General features: G+C 41.2%; 1 protein-coding gene across 3 annotated transcripts in view; it reads left to right on the top strand.

The window, feature by feature from the left end:
- Positions 1 to 21,569, top strand: part of FAM3C (FAM3 metabolism regulating signaling molecule C) — a 51,385-nt gene that overhangs the window by 27,380 nt on the left and 2,436 nt on the right. For all 3 annotated transcript variants that reach the window (XM_055314622.1, XM_055314623.1, XM_055314626.1), the window contains exons 6-9: positions 7,903 to 7,961; positions 9,110 to 9,160; positions 11,383 to 11,467; positions 20,881 to 21,007. In XM_055314622.1, coding sequence (XP_055170597.1) covers positions 7,903 to 7,961; positions 9,110 to 9,160; positions 11,383 to 11,467; positions 20,881 to 21,007 — 322 coding nt within the window. The remainder of the gene's footprint in view (positions 1 to 7,902; positions 7,962 to 9,109; positions 9,161 to 11,382; positions 11,468 to 20,880; positions 21,008 to 21,569) is intronic.

The raw sequence follows: 21,569 nt of genomic DNA, 5'->3' as shown, positions 1-21,569 counted from the left end.
TATTTGTTGTTTCTAATGGCTGAGGAATATTCCATGTATACACAGACCACAGCTTCCTTATCCATCATCTTTCGATGGGCACCGAGGCTTCTTCCACAGTTTGGCTATTGTGGACATGGCTGCTAGAAACATCGGGGTGCAGGTGTCCCGGCGTTTCATTGCATCTGAATCTTTGGGGTAAATCCCCAGCAGTGCAATTGCTGGGTCGTAGGGCAGGTCTATTTTTAACTCTTTGAGGAACCTCCACACAGTTTTCCAGAGTGGCTGCACCAGTGAACTCATTATATATTTAAACGTGTGGAGCAGTTTGTCGCTTGCTGGTTACAGGTTTCCTTGCTGGAAATCCAGGTTTTAAACACCGATTAGCTGCTGCCCTCTTGTGGGAAGCCTGTGCCACGGGGCCTCGGGTTGCCTTTCCGTCCCTGAGGAGCCACCGTGAGGCCTTAAGGATTAGAGCCGTGGTCTTAGGGAACGGGCTCCCGGGCTGGGCTCCTGTAGCTGTTGCTTCGAGGCATTAATGACGGAGCTGGAGCTCGGAGCTCGCTAACTAGGAGCAGAGCAGATGCGCTCTGAAGCTCCCCTCTTTGGAGTAGTAGTACTTGAGTTGGTTTCCTAACGGGTCACCTTCCAGAACTACTCTTGAACACACTTGAAAAAAGCCTGTGCTTTATCACGTGTACATTTTAGAGAAGGATAAGCGAGATGTTGAAGGCAGATAATGCAACCCATATGGTTGGGTAGATGGTCAAACGCTACTGAGCCTTTCAAAATCAGATTTTTATCCTTTTCCTCTTTTAGTGGACCTTCGAAAACAGGTGGTTTTTTTTTTTTTTTGACTCTTTATTTGGAAGTAATTACAGAAATCACAGGCAGTTGAAAAGACCGTACAGAGGAGCTCTGTGTGCTCTATACCTGGTTTCCCCTTGACTGTATCTTTCAGAGAACGACACCAAAGCCAGGAAATTGGCGTTGGTACAATGTGTGTGTGTGTGTGGTTCTGTGTCATTTTATCACGTGTGTGGAGACATGTAGCCCGTCCAGCAGTTGGGGTGCGAAATCATCGTGTCGCCGCAAAGATCTTTCACACTACCCCGTTACTGGTCACCCCTGCCATCCCTGACCCCGGGCAACCACCCACCCGTTTCCATCGTTTCTATCATTTTGATGTTTTGAGAATGTTAGATAAACAGAATCATGCAACATATGACCCATATGAGATTGGCTTTGTTCACTCAGCATCTCAGCATAATGCTCTTGAAATACTGATGCCTAATAATTGCTGCTTTCTTTTCTTTTTTTTAATAATTGCTGCTTTCTTTTCTTTTCTTTTCTTTCTTTTTTTTTTTTTTTTGGCTGAGTAAATAGTCTGTGTTATGGCTATACCACGCTTTATCCATCATCTGTTGTCCTCAACCAGACAGTTTGGTTGTTTCCAGTTTTTAGCTGCTAGCCAATAAAACTGCTGTGAGCAACCGTGTACAGGTTTTTGTATGGACCTACGTCTGTATTTCTCCGCAGTAGAATCCTCGGGCATTCTGGGTTGTGTGGTAAGCATGTGTTTAATTTTGTAAGAAACCTGCCAAACATTTTCCAGCGTGACCGTACCGTCTTACATTTCTACCAGCAACATATGAGAGATCCAGTTTCTCTGTGTATGTGTCAGAGCTTGGCGATGGTATCATTTTTTGTTTTAGCTGTTCAGATGTGCGGTGATACTCCCATTTTATTGCTTGCGATGTTGAACGTCTTTTAGTGTGGGTCTGGTTTTTTTTTTTGTTTGTTTGTAGATTTCAAAGATTTTTCCTCTGCATGATCTTCTAAAATCTCTATAGTTTTATGTTTCATATTTAAATCCATGATTCATCCCACGTTAGTTTTTGAATAAAGTATGAGACATAGGTTGAGGTTTAGTTTTGGCCTGTGAGTATCTAGTTGCTTCAACACCACTTGTTGGAATGACTGTCCTCCCTCCATCAAATTGCTTTTGCTCTTTTGTTAAAAAAATAAGTCGGCTATACTTCCAACTGGTGCATTTTTTGGTTCCACTTGGCTTTGGGTTCTCTATTCATTCCATTGATCTGTCCACTAATACCACATGTTCTTGATTATACTAGTTATGGAGTAAGTCTTCAAATGGGGGTAGAATGAGTCCTCCCCCCCCCTTTTTTTTTTTCAGAATTAGCTACTCTATTTTCTTTGCCTTTCCATATACATTTTAGATAACCTTGCCTCCATCTCCAGAAAATTCTTCCTGGGATTTTATTAGGAATTGTGTGAAATCTGTATATTAATTTAGAGAGAATTAGCCATCTTTACTGTTCAGTTGATGAATATGGCTCTTTTCTTCTCTCTCTGTATATATTCTTCATGATCTTTCCTTAACCTTTGTGGGTTTCAGCTTATAGGTCCTATACGTGCTTTATTAGATTTATACCTAAGTATCCCCTGTTTCTCTTGAGCAATTGTAGGTGACATTGTATTTTTAGTTTCAGTTTTTATACTGTTAGTACATAGCCACACAATTGATTTTTGTGTGTTGGCCTTGTATCTTATAACTTTGCTAAATTAATTTATTACTCCTAGGAGTTTTTTTGTTTTGTTTTTGTAAGTTCCTTGAGATTATCTGTACAAACATGTCCTCTGCAGATAAAGACAGCTTTATTTTTTCCTTTCCAATTTTTGTTCCTTTATTTCCTTCTCTTGCCTTACCGTGTTGGCTAGGATGTCCAATACTGTGTTGAATAGTAACGATGAGAATGGACGCCCTTGACTTGTTCCTGATCTTATGGGGAAAGTGTTTTCCTTCACCATCCAGTAGGATGTTAGGTGTAGATTTTTGTAGATGTTCTTCATCAAGTTGAGGAAGTTCTCTATTACTAGTTTCCTGAGACTTTTCAACATGCACGTTGAATTTTGTCAAACGGATGTTCTGTATTGAGATGATCATGTGACTTTTCTTAAACCTGTTAGTACAGTGGATTACAGTAACTGTTCAAATATTAAAACAACCATGTGTCTGTAGGCTAAACCTGACTCGGTCATGGTTTATGACTTTCTTTTAATATAATGCTGAATTCTATTTACTAATGTTTTGTTCAGGATGATTTTTGACTGTACACTGATGAGGCCTATTGGTTTGCAGTTTTCTCGTGAAGCCTTAATTCTGGTTTTGGTATTTTTATGATATTGACTTTATAAAATAAAGTTGGAGGTATTTTGTCTTCTGAAAGAGTTTGTGTAGAAGTACTTGTTAATTCTTTTTTTAAACATTTGGTAGGCATCTCCAGTGAAACTGTCTAGGCTTGGAGATTTTCTGGTGAGGTAAGTTTATAAACTATGAATTCAGTATCTTTAATAGTTACAGGACTACCTAAATGATCTGTTCCGTAATGGATGAGTCGTGTTAGTTTGTACTTCTTGAGGAATTGGTCTAATTAATCAGTTATCAAATTTACATGTGTAAATTGTTCATAATATTCCTTTGTCCTTTTGATGTCTGTAGGTCTATAGTGATAACCCATTTCACTCTTGATATTGGTGATTTGTGTCTTCTCTTTTCTTCTCCGTCAGTCTTACTAAAGGTTTGTTGATTTTACTGACCTTTTTAAAGAGCCAGCTTTCTGTTCAGTTGATTTCTGTTTTTCTTTCCTTCTGCTTACTTTAGGTTCATGGCATTTTTTAAGTTTATTTTTTAACTTAAGTACTTAATGCTATAAATTCCTCTAAGTACTCTTGTAGCTGTGCCTCACACATTTTAATCAGTTGTATTTCTGTTCATTTCAGCGTGTTTTTAAATTTCCCTTCTGATTTCCTCTTTGACCCATGGATTATTGAGAAGTATATTGTTTAGTTTCCAAGTGTTTGGAGATTTTCCTATTATCCTTCTGTTACTGATTTCATTGTGGTTGGAGAATGATATACTTGGTGTGATTTCAATTCTTTTAAAAAGGTTGAGGTTTATTATCATACCTCATGACATGGTCTGCCCTTAGTGTATGCTCCATGGACACTTGAAAAGGATGTGTATTCTGCTGTTGTTGGGTGGAATGTTTTTTAAATGTCAGTTAGACCTTGTTGTTTATTATGGTTGTTGAGTTCTTTTGTACATTTGGTAATTTTCTGTCTATCAGTTGTTGAGAGGGGGCTGTTGACATAACCAGCTGTGATCGTACATTTGTCTGTTTCTCCTGTCAGTTCTATCTGGTTTTGATTCACATGGTTTGTACTTCAGTTACTTGATCCGCACACATTTAGGTTTACTCCATCTTGCTGAAGTGACCCTTTGATCATTATTATGTAATCTCCCTCTTGTAACTTTCTTTGCTCTGAAGTCTATTTAATTGGTGTTAATATAGCCCCTCCTACTTCCTTTTGTTTAAGCAGCTTTATTGAGATCGGATTCACATGCCATATAATTCACTCATTTAACATATACAGTCAGTGGTTTTTAGTATGTCCACAGATACGTGCAACCATCTCTACAGTCAGTTGTGGAACATTTTTAGACCTCAAAAGGAAATTGTGTCCTTTAGCTGTTGCCTTACTACCTCATTCCCATCCCATTCCACTCCCTTCTCCCCCGCCCCTCCCCCGCAACCAGCCCAAAGTAACCACTATTTTACTTTCTCTAGACCCTTGCCTGTTTTGGACATATCATATATAAGGTGTTATGTAGTATGTAGGGGTTCTTTTATCATCAGCTTCTTCACTTAGTATAGTGTTTTCAAAGTTCATCCATGTAGCATGTATCAGTACTTCATTCCTTTTCCTGACAGAGTAATCCTCCATTGAGATAGATCCCATTTTGTTTATTTACTCGTCAGTTGATGGACATTTGGTTTGTTTCCACTTTTTGGCTATTATGAGTAATGTTCCTATAAACACTTGTGTATAGGTTTTGTATGGACATGTTTTTATTTTTCTTGTAGACATACTTAGGGGTGGACTTGGGTTCATATAGTAATTCTGTGTATAGCTACCTGAGGAGCTGCCGGATTATTTTCTGAAGTGGCTGCATCAATCTATCTTTCAACAGCAGTGTATGAGGGTTCCAGTTTTTCCACATAACACTTGTTATTTGACATAATTGGCGACAGCCATCCTAGTGGGTGTTGAGTGGTATCTCATTGTGGTTTTAATTTGCATTTCACTGATGGTTAATGATATTTAACATCTTTTCATTTGCTTATTGGCTATTTGTGTATCTTCTTCAGAGAAATGTCTATTCAAATCCTGCCCATTTTTAAATTGGATTGTTTCCTTATTATTGAGTAGTAATCCTGTGTTCTTCTGATTGTTTACAGGATTTATCTCTTTCTACTCTTTTACTTTTCACCTACCTATATCATTATATTTAAAGTGAGTTTCCTGACCTGAAACCATAAAACTACTAGGAGAAAATCTAGGGAAAAAAGCTTTGTGACATTGGTCTGGGCAATGGGTTTTTTGGATAAGACACCAAAACCAAGACAACAAAAGTAAAAGTAGACAAATGGAATTACATCAAACTAGAAAGTTTTTGCACAGGAAAGGAAACAATCAAGAGAATGGAAAGTCAACCTACTGAATGGGGAAAAAAATTTGCAAACCATGTATCTGATAGGAGATTAATATCCAGAATAGATAAGGAACCTCCTACAAATAAAATAAAATAACCTGACTAAAAAATGAGTAGAAAGCCTAAACAGACATTTCTCAAAAGAGAAATACAAATGACCAACAGGTATATGAAGAGGTTCTCAATGTCATTAATCACTGGAGAAATGCAAATCAAAGCCACCATAAGATAATCCCCTCACATCACACCTGGTAGAATGGCAGTGTTCAGAGAGATGAAAGAGAACAAGTGTTGAAGATGTGGAGACAAGGGAGCCCTTATACACTGTTGGTGGGCCTATAAATTGATACAGCCGTTATGAAAAACAGTGTGAGGTTATTCAGAAAATGAGAAATAAAACTATCGTATCCAGTAATCCCATTTCTGGGTGTATATCCAAAGGAATTAAAACCAGCATCTTAAAGAACTATCTACTCCCATGTATATTGTAGCATTATTCACAGTAGATAAGATGGAAACAATTTAAATGTCCATCAGTGGATGAATGGATAAAGAAAACGTGGTATATGTGTATATATATGTGCAGTGGGATATGATTGAGCCAACTAAAAGGAGACTGCCATCTGGACAACATGGGTGAACCTGGAAGGTGTTAGGCCAAGTGAAATAAGCCACCTGTAGAAAAACAAATACATGATTTCACTTATGTGGAATCTTAAATATTCAAATTCATAGAAACAGAGAGTAGAACAGTGGGTACCAGGGGCTTAGGGGAGGAGTAAATGGAGAAGATACAGGTGACTGGGTGCTAAATATTAGTTACACAAGATGATTATATTCTTGAGATCTAATATGTGATGATTTGACTGTATTACAGTACTTTATTATATACTTGAAACTTGCTAAGAGGGTAGCTCTTAATGCCCTTACTATAAAAACACACAATATTAGTAACTAAGGTGATGGATGTGTTAATTAGTTTGATTGTGATTATTTCACAATGTATATCAAATATACACTTAAATGTATACAGATTTTGTAATTAAAGATAGACTTTAGTATACCTATATGTTAATATACCTCAATAAAAGAAAGAATGTCTTGTAGACACCACGTAGTTGGGTCATATTCTAATCCACTGTGTCAATTTCTATCTTTATTTGATATGTTTACACTATTTACATTTGTTGTAATTATTGATATGGTAGGGCTTAAGCCTGCCGTTTTACTATTTTTTGTTCTTTCTGTTTTTGTTTTTTCCCCCCGTTTTCTTTTACTGGCATCTGTGAGTTCATGAACATTTTTAACAATTTATTTTTGAGGATACCTGGGTGGCTCAGTCCATTAAAACATCTGACTTTGGCTCAGGCCATGATCTCGGGGTTCTTGTTTTGAGTCCCTCATCATGCTCCCCACTCGGTATGGAGTCTGCTTCTCCCTCTCCCTCTGCCCTTCCCCTTTTCCCCCTGACTCATTCTCTCTCTTTCAAATAAATCTTTAAAGAAAAAAATTCTTTTTTGATTTATTCATATTGTTTTTTGAGTATTTCGTGTATAGCTTTCTTTGGTGGTTGCTCTCGATGTTATTCATTCATCTGACTCTTTATAAAAGAACTTTACTGACTTTGCATTTTTAGAATTGCAGGTACCTACAATACTGGTTCAACAAACTGAACCGAAAGAAGCAAATATTCCCCTCATACCTTCTATTTCACAGAATCATGGTGGTCTGTAAGCTGCCCCTGGATGGTGATTACCTCAGGTGTAACAGTACAAGTGATGGTGCTTAGATGCAGCAATTAAATGAATACAAGATTCCTTTTTCTGACTATAGAGGAATTTTATATTGATAATCACTGAGAGAATGTTCACAGGTGAAGTAGGTGAGACTTTTCTTGCTTTCAGATTATAAGAGCGTCTCACTTCTGTTTCATGTCAGATGGATATCGCAGAAAGTAAAAGAGATGATCAGTTGTTTGATCCTTTGAGAACAGTGCAGACAGTATATGTGCATAATGTCTACATGTTTTACAGATTTTCTAAAATGGTATTTTATAACATGACACAGAGGAGTAGCTAAAAATAGTCTGACGTTTGGGCCCTGATGTTTTTTAATATATTGATTTGTGAAATCTTACTTAAGGGCATTGCTTTAAAATTATTTAATATTAGACTGTCTTCTTCTGTGATGTAGTACAAATCTTTTAATCTCCACTGCAGTTCTTAAACAATCTTGTGTATATATAATATTCCCAACTTTCTTTTTTTTTGGCATAGCTTTATTGGTCTGATACATGTATATGCACAAACTCTAATTCTAAATTTGTCTGGACTTTTCCCTTTCAGTTTAATGAGTGGAGTTAAGAATAATGTTGGAAGAGGGATCAATGTTGCCTTGGTAAATGGTAAGAATAATTATTTTAGCTTACAGATGTGGTCAGTGGATACTCATGTGGCCCAAAGTAAAATGCACTCTGATATCAAGGGATCAGGTCAGAAAGTACTGTGCTTGACACTAAAGCCCTCTGTCCAACTTCTTCACATCCTCCTAAAAACTAACTGGAGGTGGAGACTTGGTGTCTACATATTATAGCATGCTTTCTTGAAAGCATCCCACGTGTGTAGTGTGTGGAGAGTTTCCCATGAGGTTGTAAGGATAAAGCCAGCCTAACATTAAATTGATGAATTCTGAAGATGTTAGAGTCTAACAATAGAAAGATAGAATGACATGAAGGTGTGTAAATGACAAAGGGTGATAGACTATGAAAGGAGTAGGGAGAGGATTAAAGGATAAGAATTAATTGTAACTTTTCAGTATTGTCCGCATTTGCCACCCAAGTTCATTAGTGAAAATAAGTTCATCAAATCCTGAAGGTCTCAAGTATTCTTGCAGAATCAAATCTGAACATATGAACCAGTGAAATAAGGCCTAACTGCCTGCATGCTTGTCTTTTCCTCCTGGTACAATGACCCTGTAAGGCTGTATAGTGCGATTAGGGACCACAGCCACCTTACCCAGTTCACAGTGTAGGAAAATGTGTTTTATTTCATTCACAACAAAAAATAAGCTTCTGCATTTTTGCTTTCTTTGTTTTCTTAGGTAAAAGTTTCTTTACATATTTTTCTAATTGATAGCAAAAAAAAAATACATTTTAAAAGAGAAGTAAGTGAAAACATTTTTTAAAAGATCAATTCAAAAAAAAAGATCAATTCATCTTTCTGTAAAAGGTTTATGTATTTTTTGGTAATTCTTAAATTAGGAAAGGTGGTAACATGAAAGGATGAAACCTATCTAACTGAATTTGAGTGGTCTGCACTCAGTTGTAAGCTTGGGTTTGTGTGCTCCTGGCTTCAAAGATTTGTGAGAAAGTCAAAAATTTTAATTTTTCTAAAAATTACTCTTAGAAATATATTTTAGATTTATACAATTCAGATTTTAAGTCTTAAAATAATTCTCTGCTGATAGATCTACATCCATCATTGGATAAGATCACTTGTCATATACGCTGTATATTTCAATTGCATATTCTGACATGAATTCCATCCCTTTCAGGAAAAACAGGAGAAGTATTGGACACCAAATATTTTGACATGTGGGGAGGAGGTAAGTGTGAATAACTCATAACTGTTCTGTTGCCAGCGCCAACTTACTTTTTAAGCCTCTTCAATATAATGTGGCCCATTAATGAGAGATCGATAGTCTATTTGTGTTCGTTCATTTTCTCTTTTCCACTAAACATCCAGCTATATTTAAGTCATTGGTCATATTGCATGTGCTTTGCTTTATTGTAGAAATTTTGTGTGTAATTAAGAGCAATAATATCAAAATTGAGATCTTAAAAATCCAAGTCCTGTTTTCTGCAGGACAACTGATTGAAAGCCTTGGATCCTTTAAGTCATCAACTGAAATTTTGTAAAAAAAAAAAAGAGTAAGTCATTTGGAGAAGGATGTAAGCCATTTAAGCATTTTTAACTTAAATAATTTTTTTGCATATGATTTGTTTGTCTTAAATTAAAATATAACTAGGATTAATATTAAAATACATGAATATTTCAGAGAAGGAGTTTTCTTTATAGTTTGGGGCACTTAGAGCAATTCGCTGGTCTCTTCCTCATGTGGATGTTCCTCGAGGAATAGGTGTGAGTCCGTCGCCCACAGACAGAAACAAGGACCTAGCATCTTAAACAAGAGTGTGTCTGGAAAAAATTCCTTCCTCAAATCTGATGCAAGGCCAACACTGATATATCTTTGGATTCTTTTCTCAGCTGCGGTTGGAGATATTTATCAGCATGAGGCTGTCCCCTGCACCTCCCCATTTCCATCCCCTTTATATAGTTCCTGGAAGCCAATAGCTGCTGTTCTTCTTGAAATTTTTGTCAAGTTTTCAGACCATTCATTTTTCTTTTTATATTCCTCTTTTAAAAAAAAAAGACTTTATTAAGTTATTCCTGAGAGATAGAGAGAGAGACAGAGAGAGAGAGAGAGAGAGGCAGAGAGAGAATGAGAGAGGCAGAAGCAGGCTCCACGCAGGGAGCCCGACGTGGGACTCAATCCGGGGTCTCCAGGATCAGGCCCTGGGCGGAAGGCGGCACTAAACCACTGAGCCACCCGGGCTGCCCAAGTTTTCAGACCATTCAGCTTTTCTAATATTTCTTACGCTTGTAATGAGATGCAGTGTTTTATTCATTTTTCACATGAGGCTCGGAGGACTTCTCGTGGCGGTCAGACAGCGTAGACTTAAATGCTGCCGTCGCCCTGAGACTGTAGCGGCGTCGGTGGCCCTCCCAGCACCTGTTACGTGGAAACACTCTCCCACGACCCTTGTGGAAATCAGCCACGTGACCAGAAGCTCTGTTGCCTCATCACCGGTTGATTAATTAGGCCAAAAGTCTCCCCCAGTGAAGAGCGTGGCAGTTGACGTCCGTCTTTGCGTTGGGAAGGAGGAGACTCATTAGCTGCTCTGTTACGTTTTCTCAGAATTGGAAGTGCTGTTCGCGTAAAATAGAATTCAGCTGGGGACAGCTTTGGAATTTTTGCTGTGGAAAGAACCTGAGTAAATTTGAAGTGATCCAGCTCCGCAGTGGTTAGATGTGGGGACTACAGGCAGACCTGACGTCAGAGAGTCCGAGACGTCAAATAATGGGTGGCACGTGCGTGCCTCTGGCATTGCCAGCCCGTAGTCCCCGCAGTGGTCTCTTGTAAGCTCCTGTGCATCTTGGTTCACCAGGTGAAGCGCACAGAGCTGGGTTTGCCGTAATTAGAGAAGAACCTCCATTCCTTCCCCCAGGTTACAGTGATTAGACGTGCCCACCGGATCCCTTAAATCAGGGTGTATACGGGTGTGTTTGTGTGCGTGTATATGTTTAACTTTTTAAGAATTTACAGAACCTTTTATGAATTAAAGGCTCTGTCTCCTCCTCTTAGATAAGTACCCACACGAACAATTTTACATCCGCTCAGAGACTCCGTGAGCCTTTCTTCTGCCCCCTTCCCCATCCCTGTCAAGTTTCATTCTTCAAATCGTTAAGTCCTACTTTTAATACAGTTTTGCTATGGTTTTTTTCCGTTAGCCCCTGCAGTATCAAGACAAAATACACATAGGATGAAAGGATTGGGAAGTTCTAAGTTGATGATGGGATCCTAGTAAGGGACAAACTTCATTTTTGACCTATTTATAAGATTTGTCTCCTTTTACTGATTACTGATCAGTAAATCATTACTGATTTGCAAATACTTTCTATTTTCATTAATATGAACTTGTAAAAAATTACCATGACAGCTATTTAGTTATCCCCCAAACCCATCAATCCTTTCTTTTTTTCCAGATGTGGCCCCATTTATTGAGTTTCTCAAGTCCATACAAGATGGAACAATAGTCTTAATGGGAACATATGATGATGGAGCGACCAAGTACGTAAACTTAAAAGTTTATATTATTCTTGGAATTATGATTAATTATAAAAGCAATTCACTTTCAATGAAAAAATTTATAAAATAGAGCCAAGTAATCACATTCCAGATACACACTATTAAAATTTTTTTATTTGCTTCCTTCTAGTTATCATACATCTCTTGTCATAAAATTAGAGCCACGTACCTGAAGTTTGTTATACTCTTCTGTTTTTAACAACCTTGTTTTCTCTGACATTGCTATTCTTCAGTAGCATTTTTCATGGCCCACCAACAGTTGACCATATGCCCCCCCCATTATTTAAAAGTTCCCTATTATTGCCACATGTTTTGTATTATAAATAACATTTCGATAAACAGCCTTTTCCATGGATGTTTTAGCACTTTTGCTTATGTCCTTAGGGTAGGTAAGTTCCTAGAAGTGGAGTTAACTGTGAAAGAATAAGTGATATGTTGTTCATAATATTTAATACACGGTAATTTAAAACTTTTTTTCTTCAAATTGTCTATGTTGTAAAATTTGGAAAATAGAGAAAAGCACAAAGAAGACGACCAGTTATAGTTCATCTACTCAGTGATAACCATTGATAATTTGGTTTCCATCTCCAGTTTTCTTAATACACATATTTTCTTCATCTTAAACATTTGGAATGCTAGTATTTATAGCGTTTCTTTTACTTATTTATGTGGTGAATATTTTCCCATGACAATAAATAGTTTTCATAATAAAATTGTTCATGTCTGCCTCGTATAGTTCTCAAACATGTGTCATAATTTAAAATTTACTTATTAATACCTACTGCTGGACCCTCAGGCTATTTCCAAATTTTCATACTTAGCAAAAATGTACCGTCTTAAAAGTTTTTGAACAATCGTCTCTGTTTCCTTAGGACAATTTTATTTTAATTAAAGGATGTGTATGTTTTTTTAAAAAGGATTTTTTAAGTTTGTACCAATTTAACATGACTCTCAGAAGTTCCAGGACGCTGACTGTTGTTAAGAAGTTTACTAATTCTAAAGATTTTGGAAAGGGATTTTATTAATGTGCCTTTGTTTGGTTACTGGTGAGATTGCATTTCTTTTCACAAGTGTTCTTGGCTCTTTCTCTTATAAAATGTCTTTTGACCATTTAGGTTGACTCCTAGGTTGACTCAACAGAGGACAGATAATGTGTAAGGAAGGGCCCTTGGTTTGTTAAGGATATTAATCATTTCTCACATAAAAATACCTTATTTTGCATTTATTTTTGTTAATTTCTGGTGCTTTTTGACTTTTACAAGTTTAGACTAATTCTTATTTAGTCGTATTTCATTTTAGTTTTTTCTACTTCTGTACCTGAGAAGTATTTTCTCATCTCCAAATTGAATACTTAGTTGATTTTACTCTTCCAGTGATTTTACTGTTTTCATGTATTTTAAAAAAATATGTTCATTTTTTCTTCAGTGATTTATAATGCCAATTCTTAAGTATATTTGAATTTGTTTTTAAAAGTTTTGTTCCATTCATCTATTTATTCCTGCCCCAACAAGATACTATTAAAAAATTTTATAAGTATTTTATAAAAATTAAGTTTAATTAAGTTTCTGGGGTGGCTAAGACCCCCTTGTAGTGTTTCTCAAATCCTTTCTATGAAAAGTTTGATACTTTTATCAAGAATGAAAGCATTCTCTACAGATTTTAATTGAAAAGGCTTGAAGTTCCACCTAGGAATATGGCATGTCTTTCTATTTATTGATTTTTTTTCCCACACATATTTAATGCAGATTATTGCAGATTTGCACTAAGAAAACAGTGCTATTTTGTAAATGTTTTAAAGTGAAGTATTTTCTTTGACACGCATTTTACCTGGTTCAGCTAAGGATGTGTTGAATCCACAGACTGGGGGTCAAATAAGACTGGCAAATGCATCCATTGCCGTTTAGCTGGGTAGAACTAAACAGGGTAATTAGGCTTTCATTTTCAAAAAACAAGTAACTTGCTATTTGCTTTTGCTGATAGAATAGGATATTACATGTATAATATGAGGTTTTAAAATTTTAAAGCACCCTGCTTTTCTGAATAGACACACAGGACCTCTTTTTTGCATCATGTTGTTTCATTATCATACCTTCTTGGCTTCACCCCTGTTTCCCTTCTTCTAATAATAGATTGTGACCAAATCTAAGAACTAAGGCAAGATGTTTATTCTTTAACTGCTGTGTGTTAGTGCCCATCACATATACCAAAAGTAGCTTCAGAAGATGTCCGACCTGTAAGGCAAAATAGAAACCCTAAACTACGACGTCTTTACACTTGGTCAGTATGTGTTTCGATTTCTGTGCATTTAAACGAATTCAGTCGTCTGCATTTTTCAGTTTGGGGCACACAGATTGGTATTTCGAATGCTTCCTTCATCTAAACACTGGTGAAATAAATTGTGTCATATCCTTTATACAAAAATGGACAAACGGTCATTATAAACGGCCATCGGCATCTATCAAATGTGACAAAATATAAGCGTACACCTTGGCAGGTATCTGGTCGTGGAACGTTTGAAAGGACGCCTCAGCTGCGGGAGACGTGGGCTTATAGGGGAACAGAAGCTCTGCTGCGACTGATGCATTGGGGCTTTTCTTTACATAAGGCTGCTCACCTCCTAAGGAGTGGTTTGTTCTCCCACTTATACCCAGGAGAGTTTAGAATACGAAACGGATGCGCCTGCTTTCTCCGCAACAGGGAACTGGTATGGGCTCCCCGGAGTTACTCGGTCTGGTCCCGGTCACTGCTGCCTGCAGTGAGCCCCTTGGCTGTCCTCTGACCCTCTGCGTGTGTCTGGGATTGGCCTCCGTGTGTTCCGGTGGGATGCCAGTCCTCCGGGCCTGTGCTGGGTGAAGAAGTTTGGAGACGGCACCTTGCGTTTCGCCTCTTCCGGGGATTCAGAGCGCATGGCCCTCAAGTTTGGTCCTTGGGAAACCTCTTTACCTTTGTTTATTCCAGGACTTCTTGATTTTAACAAGGAATCCCGTTTTAATGTATTGTTTTTGATATATAGTTACTTGAGAGAGAGCGAGCGAGCAAGCACGCAGGGGGAGGGCCAGAGGGAGAGGGAGGAGGAGAGAAGAGACTCCCCGCGGAGCGTGGAGCCCAACGAGGATCTCAGGATCTCAGGACCTGAGCTGAAGTCAGGAGTCTGATGCTTACCCAGCTGCGCCGCCCAGGTGCCCCTGGAAACCTGTTCTAGAAACAAAACCACAAACTGTATTGAAGAGAACCTACGTATTGGAGAGGGCAGGCGTCCAACGGTGCCTCCCTTCCAGCCAGAGCCCGCTAAGTAAGTTGGTTGTCATTCCCCTAAGGCGGGAGGATGATCGCCGAGCGAGCCGGCCGCCTTGCTCTAGTGTCCTGCCTCTGGTCACAGCACCTTGGGCGGGTCGCCTTGGGCTGGGGGCAGGTCGGAGGGCGGGTGGCCCCAGGTGAGGCATCCCGGACGCCCGCCGGGGGCAGAAGTGCACGGAGTGTCACATACGTGCCGCCTCGCAGGGCACCAGTGGCTCGCCATTTCTCTGGGTGACACGGCACAGGGCCAGAGCCATCCTCAGGTGAACCCCCTGTTCTCCGCTGGTTCCCCCCACCACCACCACCACCACCTGCCAGACCTCATCATTTTAGCGGGAACCATGGATCCGCTCCCCGCGGCAGGTGATGCTCGGTGTGTTTGGAACTAAGAAGTAGCATTTCTCCTTTCCCCCTCCCTGCCAGTACGCAGGGCTCCGTCACCCTCGGCGGCGGTCAGCTTGTGGGTGCGCGCACCCTCCCGGCCGCACCTCTTGGCCCCTGCTTCCCTGCCTGACCGTCGGCTCCTAACGTGAGTGCCCAGTGGCCCGCAGGGCTCCCGAGGTCGCCTGGCCGCGTCACGGTGCAGTGCGGACGCGAGCTCTTAGGCAGCTTGGAGACACGCTTCTCTAAACATTTATACAGACTGGTATTGTATTAGTTTTCTTTAAAAGGTGACATCACGTTTTTGGCTCTTGAATTTTTGGTTGAGTTAGATTCTCAGATCGTTGCGTTTGATCTCAGACTTTTTTTTTTCTCCCCCCCCCCCTCCCTTTTGTTTTTAACCACTGCCAAGTCAGGTCTTCCTCCTCTTTCAGGACTTGATTTTGTCTAATCTAAATGAAGGACTTTATAGTCAATTTATCCTTGTTATCCTCGTTAAATTTAATTTTGCTGATTTGGGCCCATTAGGTCATGATTCTGACATTCGTCCTACAAGATTTCCATGATCCAGGCTTTGTAGCCTCTCCAAAGTCTCTCTTGTGTCCAAATCGAAGTCATTGATAAAAATGTTCCCCCGGGGCAGCGTGCCACCCTCACCAGGAGCCTCTTCCAAGGGAGTCTTCTATTAATCAACTACGGAAACTGTTTTTTAAACAGCTGCCAACGTTCCCTGATAGGCATGCCGTCCGGCGGCGGTGGCATTATTTTATTCATGGAGGCTGTTTTCTGAGACTCTCAGATGCTCACTTGAAATCCATGGGCTCTACTGGGTGTTACTCTGTATGTTGGTAAATTGAACACCAATAAAAAATTAATTTATTAAAAAAAAAAAAAAAGAAATCCATGGGCTCTGCTAATTGCAGTGCCCCGATGTCCTGCCCGCAGACCTCTTCAGATGCTGAAGTAGCTGACATGACCATAACGTGGCGTGATTCATTCCTCCCTCCTTCTCACTGCTCCCTCCCTTTCCTCCTCTTTTCCTCCTCCCACCCTTTGTTGCTGTTGTTGTTCACAGGATCTCCGTGGTGTAATCCGTTCTAGAATTCGCTGAGAACTGGAGGTAGTAGCTTTATCGACCCAACGTTTCTAAAAATTTCCTTGCCGTTTTTGGAGCGTGGGCTATTCCGTTTAATGACTTAGCATCTTCTTCATTTTCCATGTTTCTAAACTAGCAGACACCACCTTGAAGATTTTACTAGAGTTCCTTAGAATTTCACTGTGTGATGTGTGTGGGCCCGGAGGCTTCGGTTTACTTGCAAGCGGTTGTGTGGACGTCCCTGAACTACTCTTCCCTTTTTTATGTCCATCAGAGTGTTTGCCTCCCTGGAAAAGGCAGGCGTGCTTTGATCTCAGACCGTCCTGGTGAAACAGCGGGTCCCTTCGCCGTTTCCGCTTAGCAGTGAAAGTTCCCTGTGTGGCCTGTACTAGTTTTAGGGAGTCTCGTGTTATCCTGAGCCCCGCCGGTAGTAGTAGTCAGAGTTTCCTCGTGAGTAATCTGATTTGCTGTAGATCTTTGGACGCTTTTCTCAGTTGGAGCCCGACACAGAGCACTCCTCCAGCAGCACTGGCTCAGAACCTATCCTCCTCTTTCCTGGGATCGTTAGCAGTTGTATAGTGAGACTAATTAGGGTTTTTGGTTTGTTTTTTAAGAGTCCTATTCTCAGTTTCTAGCCTGAACTTTCTGTAATGTGCTCTCGTTAAGGTCTAGGCTACGTGGTCACCTGTGCCTAGCGTTGCTTATTCTTCAGTGTCCTGGAGTAATTAATAAGGCAGTTTTCTTCCAAAGCTGTTGACACCTCTGCTTCTACTCCCCAAGCGGTCCTCCCCTGTTAATCAGACTATTAATTCTCCATGTTGGCTTCCAAGAAAGGGAGCATCGGCCCGTTGTGGTGGCGTGGCGGTGGGGCTCTCAGATGCTGCACCTTCCGCCGCAAAGATGGAGGCAGATCTCTGACCCGCCCCCCACCCCCTCTCCCGCTCCCACGTCCCCCATCGCTGCTGCAGATGGCCTCCGTGCAGTTGTAGAATCTCTTCTAGGAAGACTTGGTCCCTGTCTGCTTTCTTGTTTGTCCCAGGATAATTTTTGATTCGTTTTAAAGAAAAATCTTAACTAAAATAATTTATTCCATAGAAATTTTTATCACCTCAGCTAGTTTATAAATAGCATTTTATTTATTTATTCATCTATTTATCTATTTATTTATTTGAGGGTGAGCGAGTGCACACAAGGTGGGGTGATGGGCAGAGGGAGTGAGAGAGTCTTAAGCAGGCTACACGGCCCAGTGTGGAGCCCGAGGGCCGACCTGAGCTGAAATCAAGAGTCGGACATTTAACTAACTAAGCCACCCAGGCGCCCCAGCATCTCAGCTAGTTAAGACCATTAACATCGGGGCTCCCTGGGTGGCGCAGCGGTTTGGCGCCTGCCTTTGGCCCAGGACGCGATCCTGGAGACCCGGGATCGAATCCCACGTTGGGCTTCCGGTGCATGGAGCCTGCTTCTCCCTCTGCCTGTGTCTCTGCTTCTCTCTCTTCTCTCTGTGTGTGACTATCATAAATAAATAAAAATCTAAAAAAAAGACCATTAATAGAGATTAAAGTATATGTAACAAACTTAAGGTGCTCCTATGTAGAATAAAAGCTTGTGTCTTCAGAATTTATACCCTGTATACATTAGTTACACTGGCTTTTAAAGAAAAGAGGATATTTTGATATCGAATGTGTATTGAATGATGAAAATACTGAAAGTACTGGCCGCGTTGCATGATTTTAAACCTCTTTTTGAAGCAAATAGGTTTTTACCTAACGATGTTGAAAAGGAATAATCAAATCCTCCAAATTCTACATAAGCGGAGCAGACAACTGTAAAAAGTTTCGAGAAACTTGTCTTGTTATAAAACTGTAGTGAGATGCACCGAGGGCCAGGTGGCGGGGTGCCCCAGACCACCCCAGGTCTGACGGTTCGCTAGGACTTCCGGGACGCACGCAGCCTGCAGCCCTGCTCCCCTCCCCTCGGAGCCCCAGAGCCTCCGCCAGCTGCCCAGTGACCCTGCCGCCCACCTGGATGGCGCTTTGGCTTTACTCCCCTGATAGCAGCATGTCTCACCTCGTAGTGTTGATGATGCAAATAAAATAGTGTAAGAACGTAGCCAGGAAACAGAACATTTGGATCAACTGAAGACTGGGATTTGACCACCTTCCAGATCCTCGGCATGCAAACACCGTTTGGAAACAAGAAGTCGGGTCAGGCAGCGCGTTCAGGGGGTGTCCCTCTCACCCCCAGGTTGCTTACCGAGTGAGCCGACAGGTGAAGAGCAGCGGCTACTGCGTGTGAGCACGGCGCAGGGAAACCCTGCCCCCGACTGCGGGGAGAGTGTGGGAAGCGGGTACACGGGACTCTCGGGGGGTCTCAAAATCTTCAGAGGCCAGGACTTCAGGGGTCCTTTTGCACAACCATTTCGTTTCTTTTTATTTCGCCAGGTCATAAGTGCATCACTTTATATAGACTTGAGTCTGAGTCAGGTCTAAGTGTTCTAGGGTTGGAGCTGGTTTTCTCAGCGATCCTAGGGAGTTTGGTCCAGGAGGACAGCAGCGCCCGGCTGGGGTTACAGCAGCTCCGCGACCGGGTGCTTACCCTCAAAAATACAGAAACGCTAATTCAAAGGGGCACGCGCACCCCTGTGGTTATAACTGCGGCACTATTTGCAGTAGCCAAGCTACGGAGGCCGCCCACATGTCCATCCGGCGATGGACGGATAAAGAAGAGGTGGTGTATCTGTGTGGCACACGCACGCGCTGGAATAGTGCTCAGCCAGAAAAAAGAATGAAATCTTGCCATTTGCAACGACGTCGGTGGAGCTAGAGAGTACAGTGCTAAGTCAGTCGAGGCGACAAGTGCTGTATGATCTCACTCAGGTGGAATTTAAGAAACACACGCAGGAAGGGGAGAGACAGAGACACCAAGAAACAGAGTCTTCACTATAGAGAACAAACCACTGGTCACCAGAGGGGCAGATCCAGGGGGAGCTGGACGATGAGGATGGAGGAGGCGCGGGGGGGTGTAGAGAGTGTTAATCACCATATCTACACCCAAAACTACTAGAACACTGTATGGTATCTGTACTGGAATTAAAATTAAAAGATTTTTCAAAAGCAGCTCCACTGCCTGTGGATGTGATTCGCGTGAATTGTGGAAGTCTACCACGTAGCCTGTTCTTTCTTGCTTTATGAAGTGTTTTTTTTTTAAATATAAATTATTTTGTTCATCTTTAAGTTGCTTAAGTGAGAACTCTTACGTGTAGCATTTCTTTCATTCACGAGGAAGGGAGCAGACTGAGGTTAGCGTGAGCTGTCTCAGAAGGCCGCCAGATAAGGAGCGCCTGCCTCGCCCACCCTCGTGCTGTTTGCATTTAACGATCCCCCAGCTGTTTGCAAATAGAAAACTTACCTTGCCTCAGATTTTAGCAGAATAAACCTAAGTGACCTGTAACTGCCATCTTTTGGGAGATACATAGGATTTACTGCCTTTTTTTCCCCCCTCTACATCTAGCATGTATCTGCTGAACTTCTCTTTTGTGAGTGACACAGAGGGGAGATTGAGAATACTTGCATTAGGATAATAACCGACGCAGATTTCTTTCTTTCTTTTTTTTTTAATTTTATTGATTGATTCATGAGAGACACAGAGAGAGAGGCAGAGGGATCCCTGGGTGGTGCAGCGGTTTGGCGCCTGCCTTTGGCCCAGGGCGCGATCCTGGAGACCCGGGATCGAATCCCACATCGGGCTCCCGGTGCATGGAGCCTGCTTCTCCCTCTGCCTGTGTCTCTGCCTCTCTCTCTCTCTCTCTGTAGCTATCATAAATAAATTAAAAAAAGAGAGAGAGAGGCAGAGACACAGGCAGAGGGAGAAGCAGGCTCCATGCAGGGAGCCCGATGCGAGACTCGATCCCAGGACCCCGGGGTCATGACCTGAGCCAACGGCAGGTGCTCAACCGCTGAGCCCCCCAGGCGTCCCCACAAAATGTCTTCATGCCATTTTTCATTAGCTCTTTCCTCATGACTTTAGCCACTGCCCTTCCTCGTTGGCAGGTACCTCACCGCTGTCTGGTTACTGTTCATTTTTATTAAGTAACCACTCGACAGTCATTACTGAAGTATAATTTTATACCTATTCTCAAGGCTCATGTAAATAAAACATAGTATTAGAAACACCTGTATTTCTGCCAGAGTCTACCTTTATTCAAATGTAACTTACCCAGGGATTAGTGGAAGTTCAAAGTGATTTTTAATGTTATGAAGAAGACAGTGGTGGCTTTAAGACCCTGTATTCGCCGAGGTAGGCACCTACTAGCTGCGGCATCCCTCATCTTTTGGTGGATGTAGATGAAAGTGAATCATTGTAAGACAAAGACATCCGAAAGGTGTTTCCTGATAGAATAAACTTAAAAGGAATCGCTCGATTTCACGTCTTTTGTCAGTAGAGAACTCAAATAGGAATGGTGCTCTGAAAAGAAATTCCGTATTTTTTAATGTTCTCTTATTTATTTAAGCTGGTATTTTCTCATTTTATCTCATGGTGCGTGTTAGCATACTGGTGCGTCAGCATTACTTGGATAATATACAGTGCTCTGCATTGATGATTTTTTTTCCTCCTCTTCAAGACTCAACGATGAGGCACGACGGCTCATTGCTGAGTTGGGGAGTACGTCTATTACTAACCTTGGTTTTAGAGACAACTGGGTCTTCTGTGGTGGGAAAGGCATCAAGACAAAGAGCCCCTTTGAACAGGTTAGTGTCTTCTCTTAGACTTTCAGAATTAACGGACAAAAGGAAATCGCGTGAAGCCGTGTGGCGTGTATATTCCTCTCCTGGTTATTTGGCCCTTTGACAAAGCAGCCATTAAGTGTGTTCACGTATTTTTCGGAAGCTCCTGGTAATCCGGTATTTGAAATGCCCATGGCCCTGTTTTAAAATCAAAACTGAAAAATACTCTGATTCTGTTCTGCATGGGAAATTTTACCCTTCTGTGACACAGTTCCTGGCATATGATTGCTGCTGTCACGGGCCATTTAGGAAGCGTTCGTCACTAACGATTCCAATTGAGCTTTTGAGTCTATAATCTGCTAAGTTTAGAAATATTCCAGAATGCGGTCGAATGTAGGCCTGACCGCTGTGTTGTTCTTTGGGCTGTTTCTCAGAGGCCTGCCCGGCCCGAGGGTTCTCGTTGCCTGTCTGGCGCCGTAACGTGTGTGGCCTCCTCGCGGCCACGGGTGTCGCAGAGGCGAGTTCATAAAGCAAACTGTTCATAAAGCGTTTTCTTCCTTTAAACCGTGTGTATTACTGTATTCCA

The sequence above is a fragment of the Nyctereutes procyonoides genome, unplaced genomic scaffold (genome assembly GCF_905146905.1).
Source record: "Nyctereutes procyonoides isolate TBG_1078 unplaced genomic scaffold, NYPRO_anot_genome, whole genome shotgun sequence".
NCBI classification, from domain to species: Eukaryota; Metazoa; Chordata; class Mammalia; order Carnivora; family Canidae; genus Nyctereutes; species Nyctereutes procyonoides.
The sequence above is the reverse complement of the archived record's forward strand: the minus strand, read 5'-3'. Positions and strand labels throughout refer to the sequence as shown.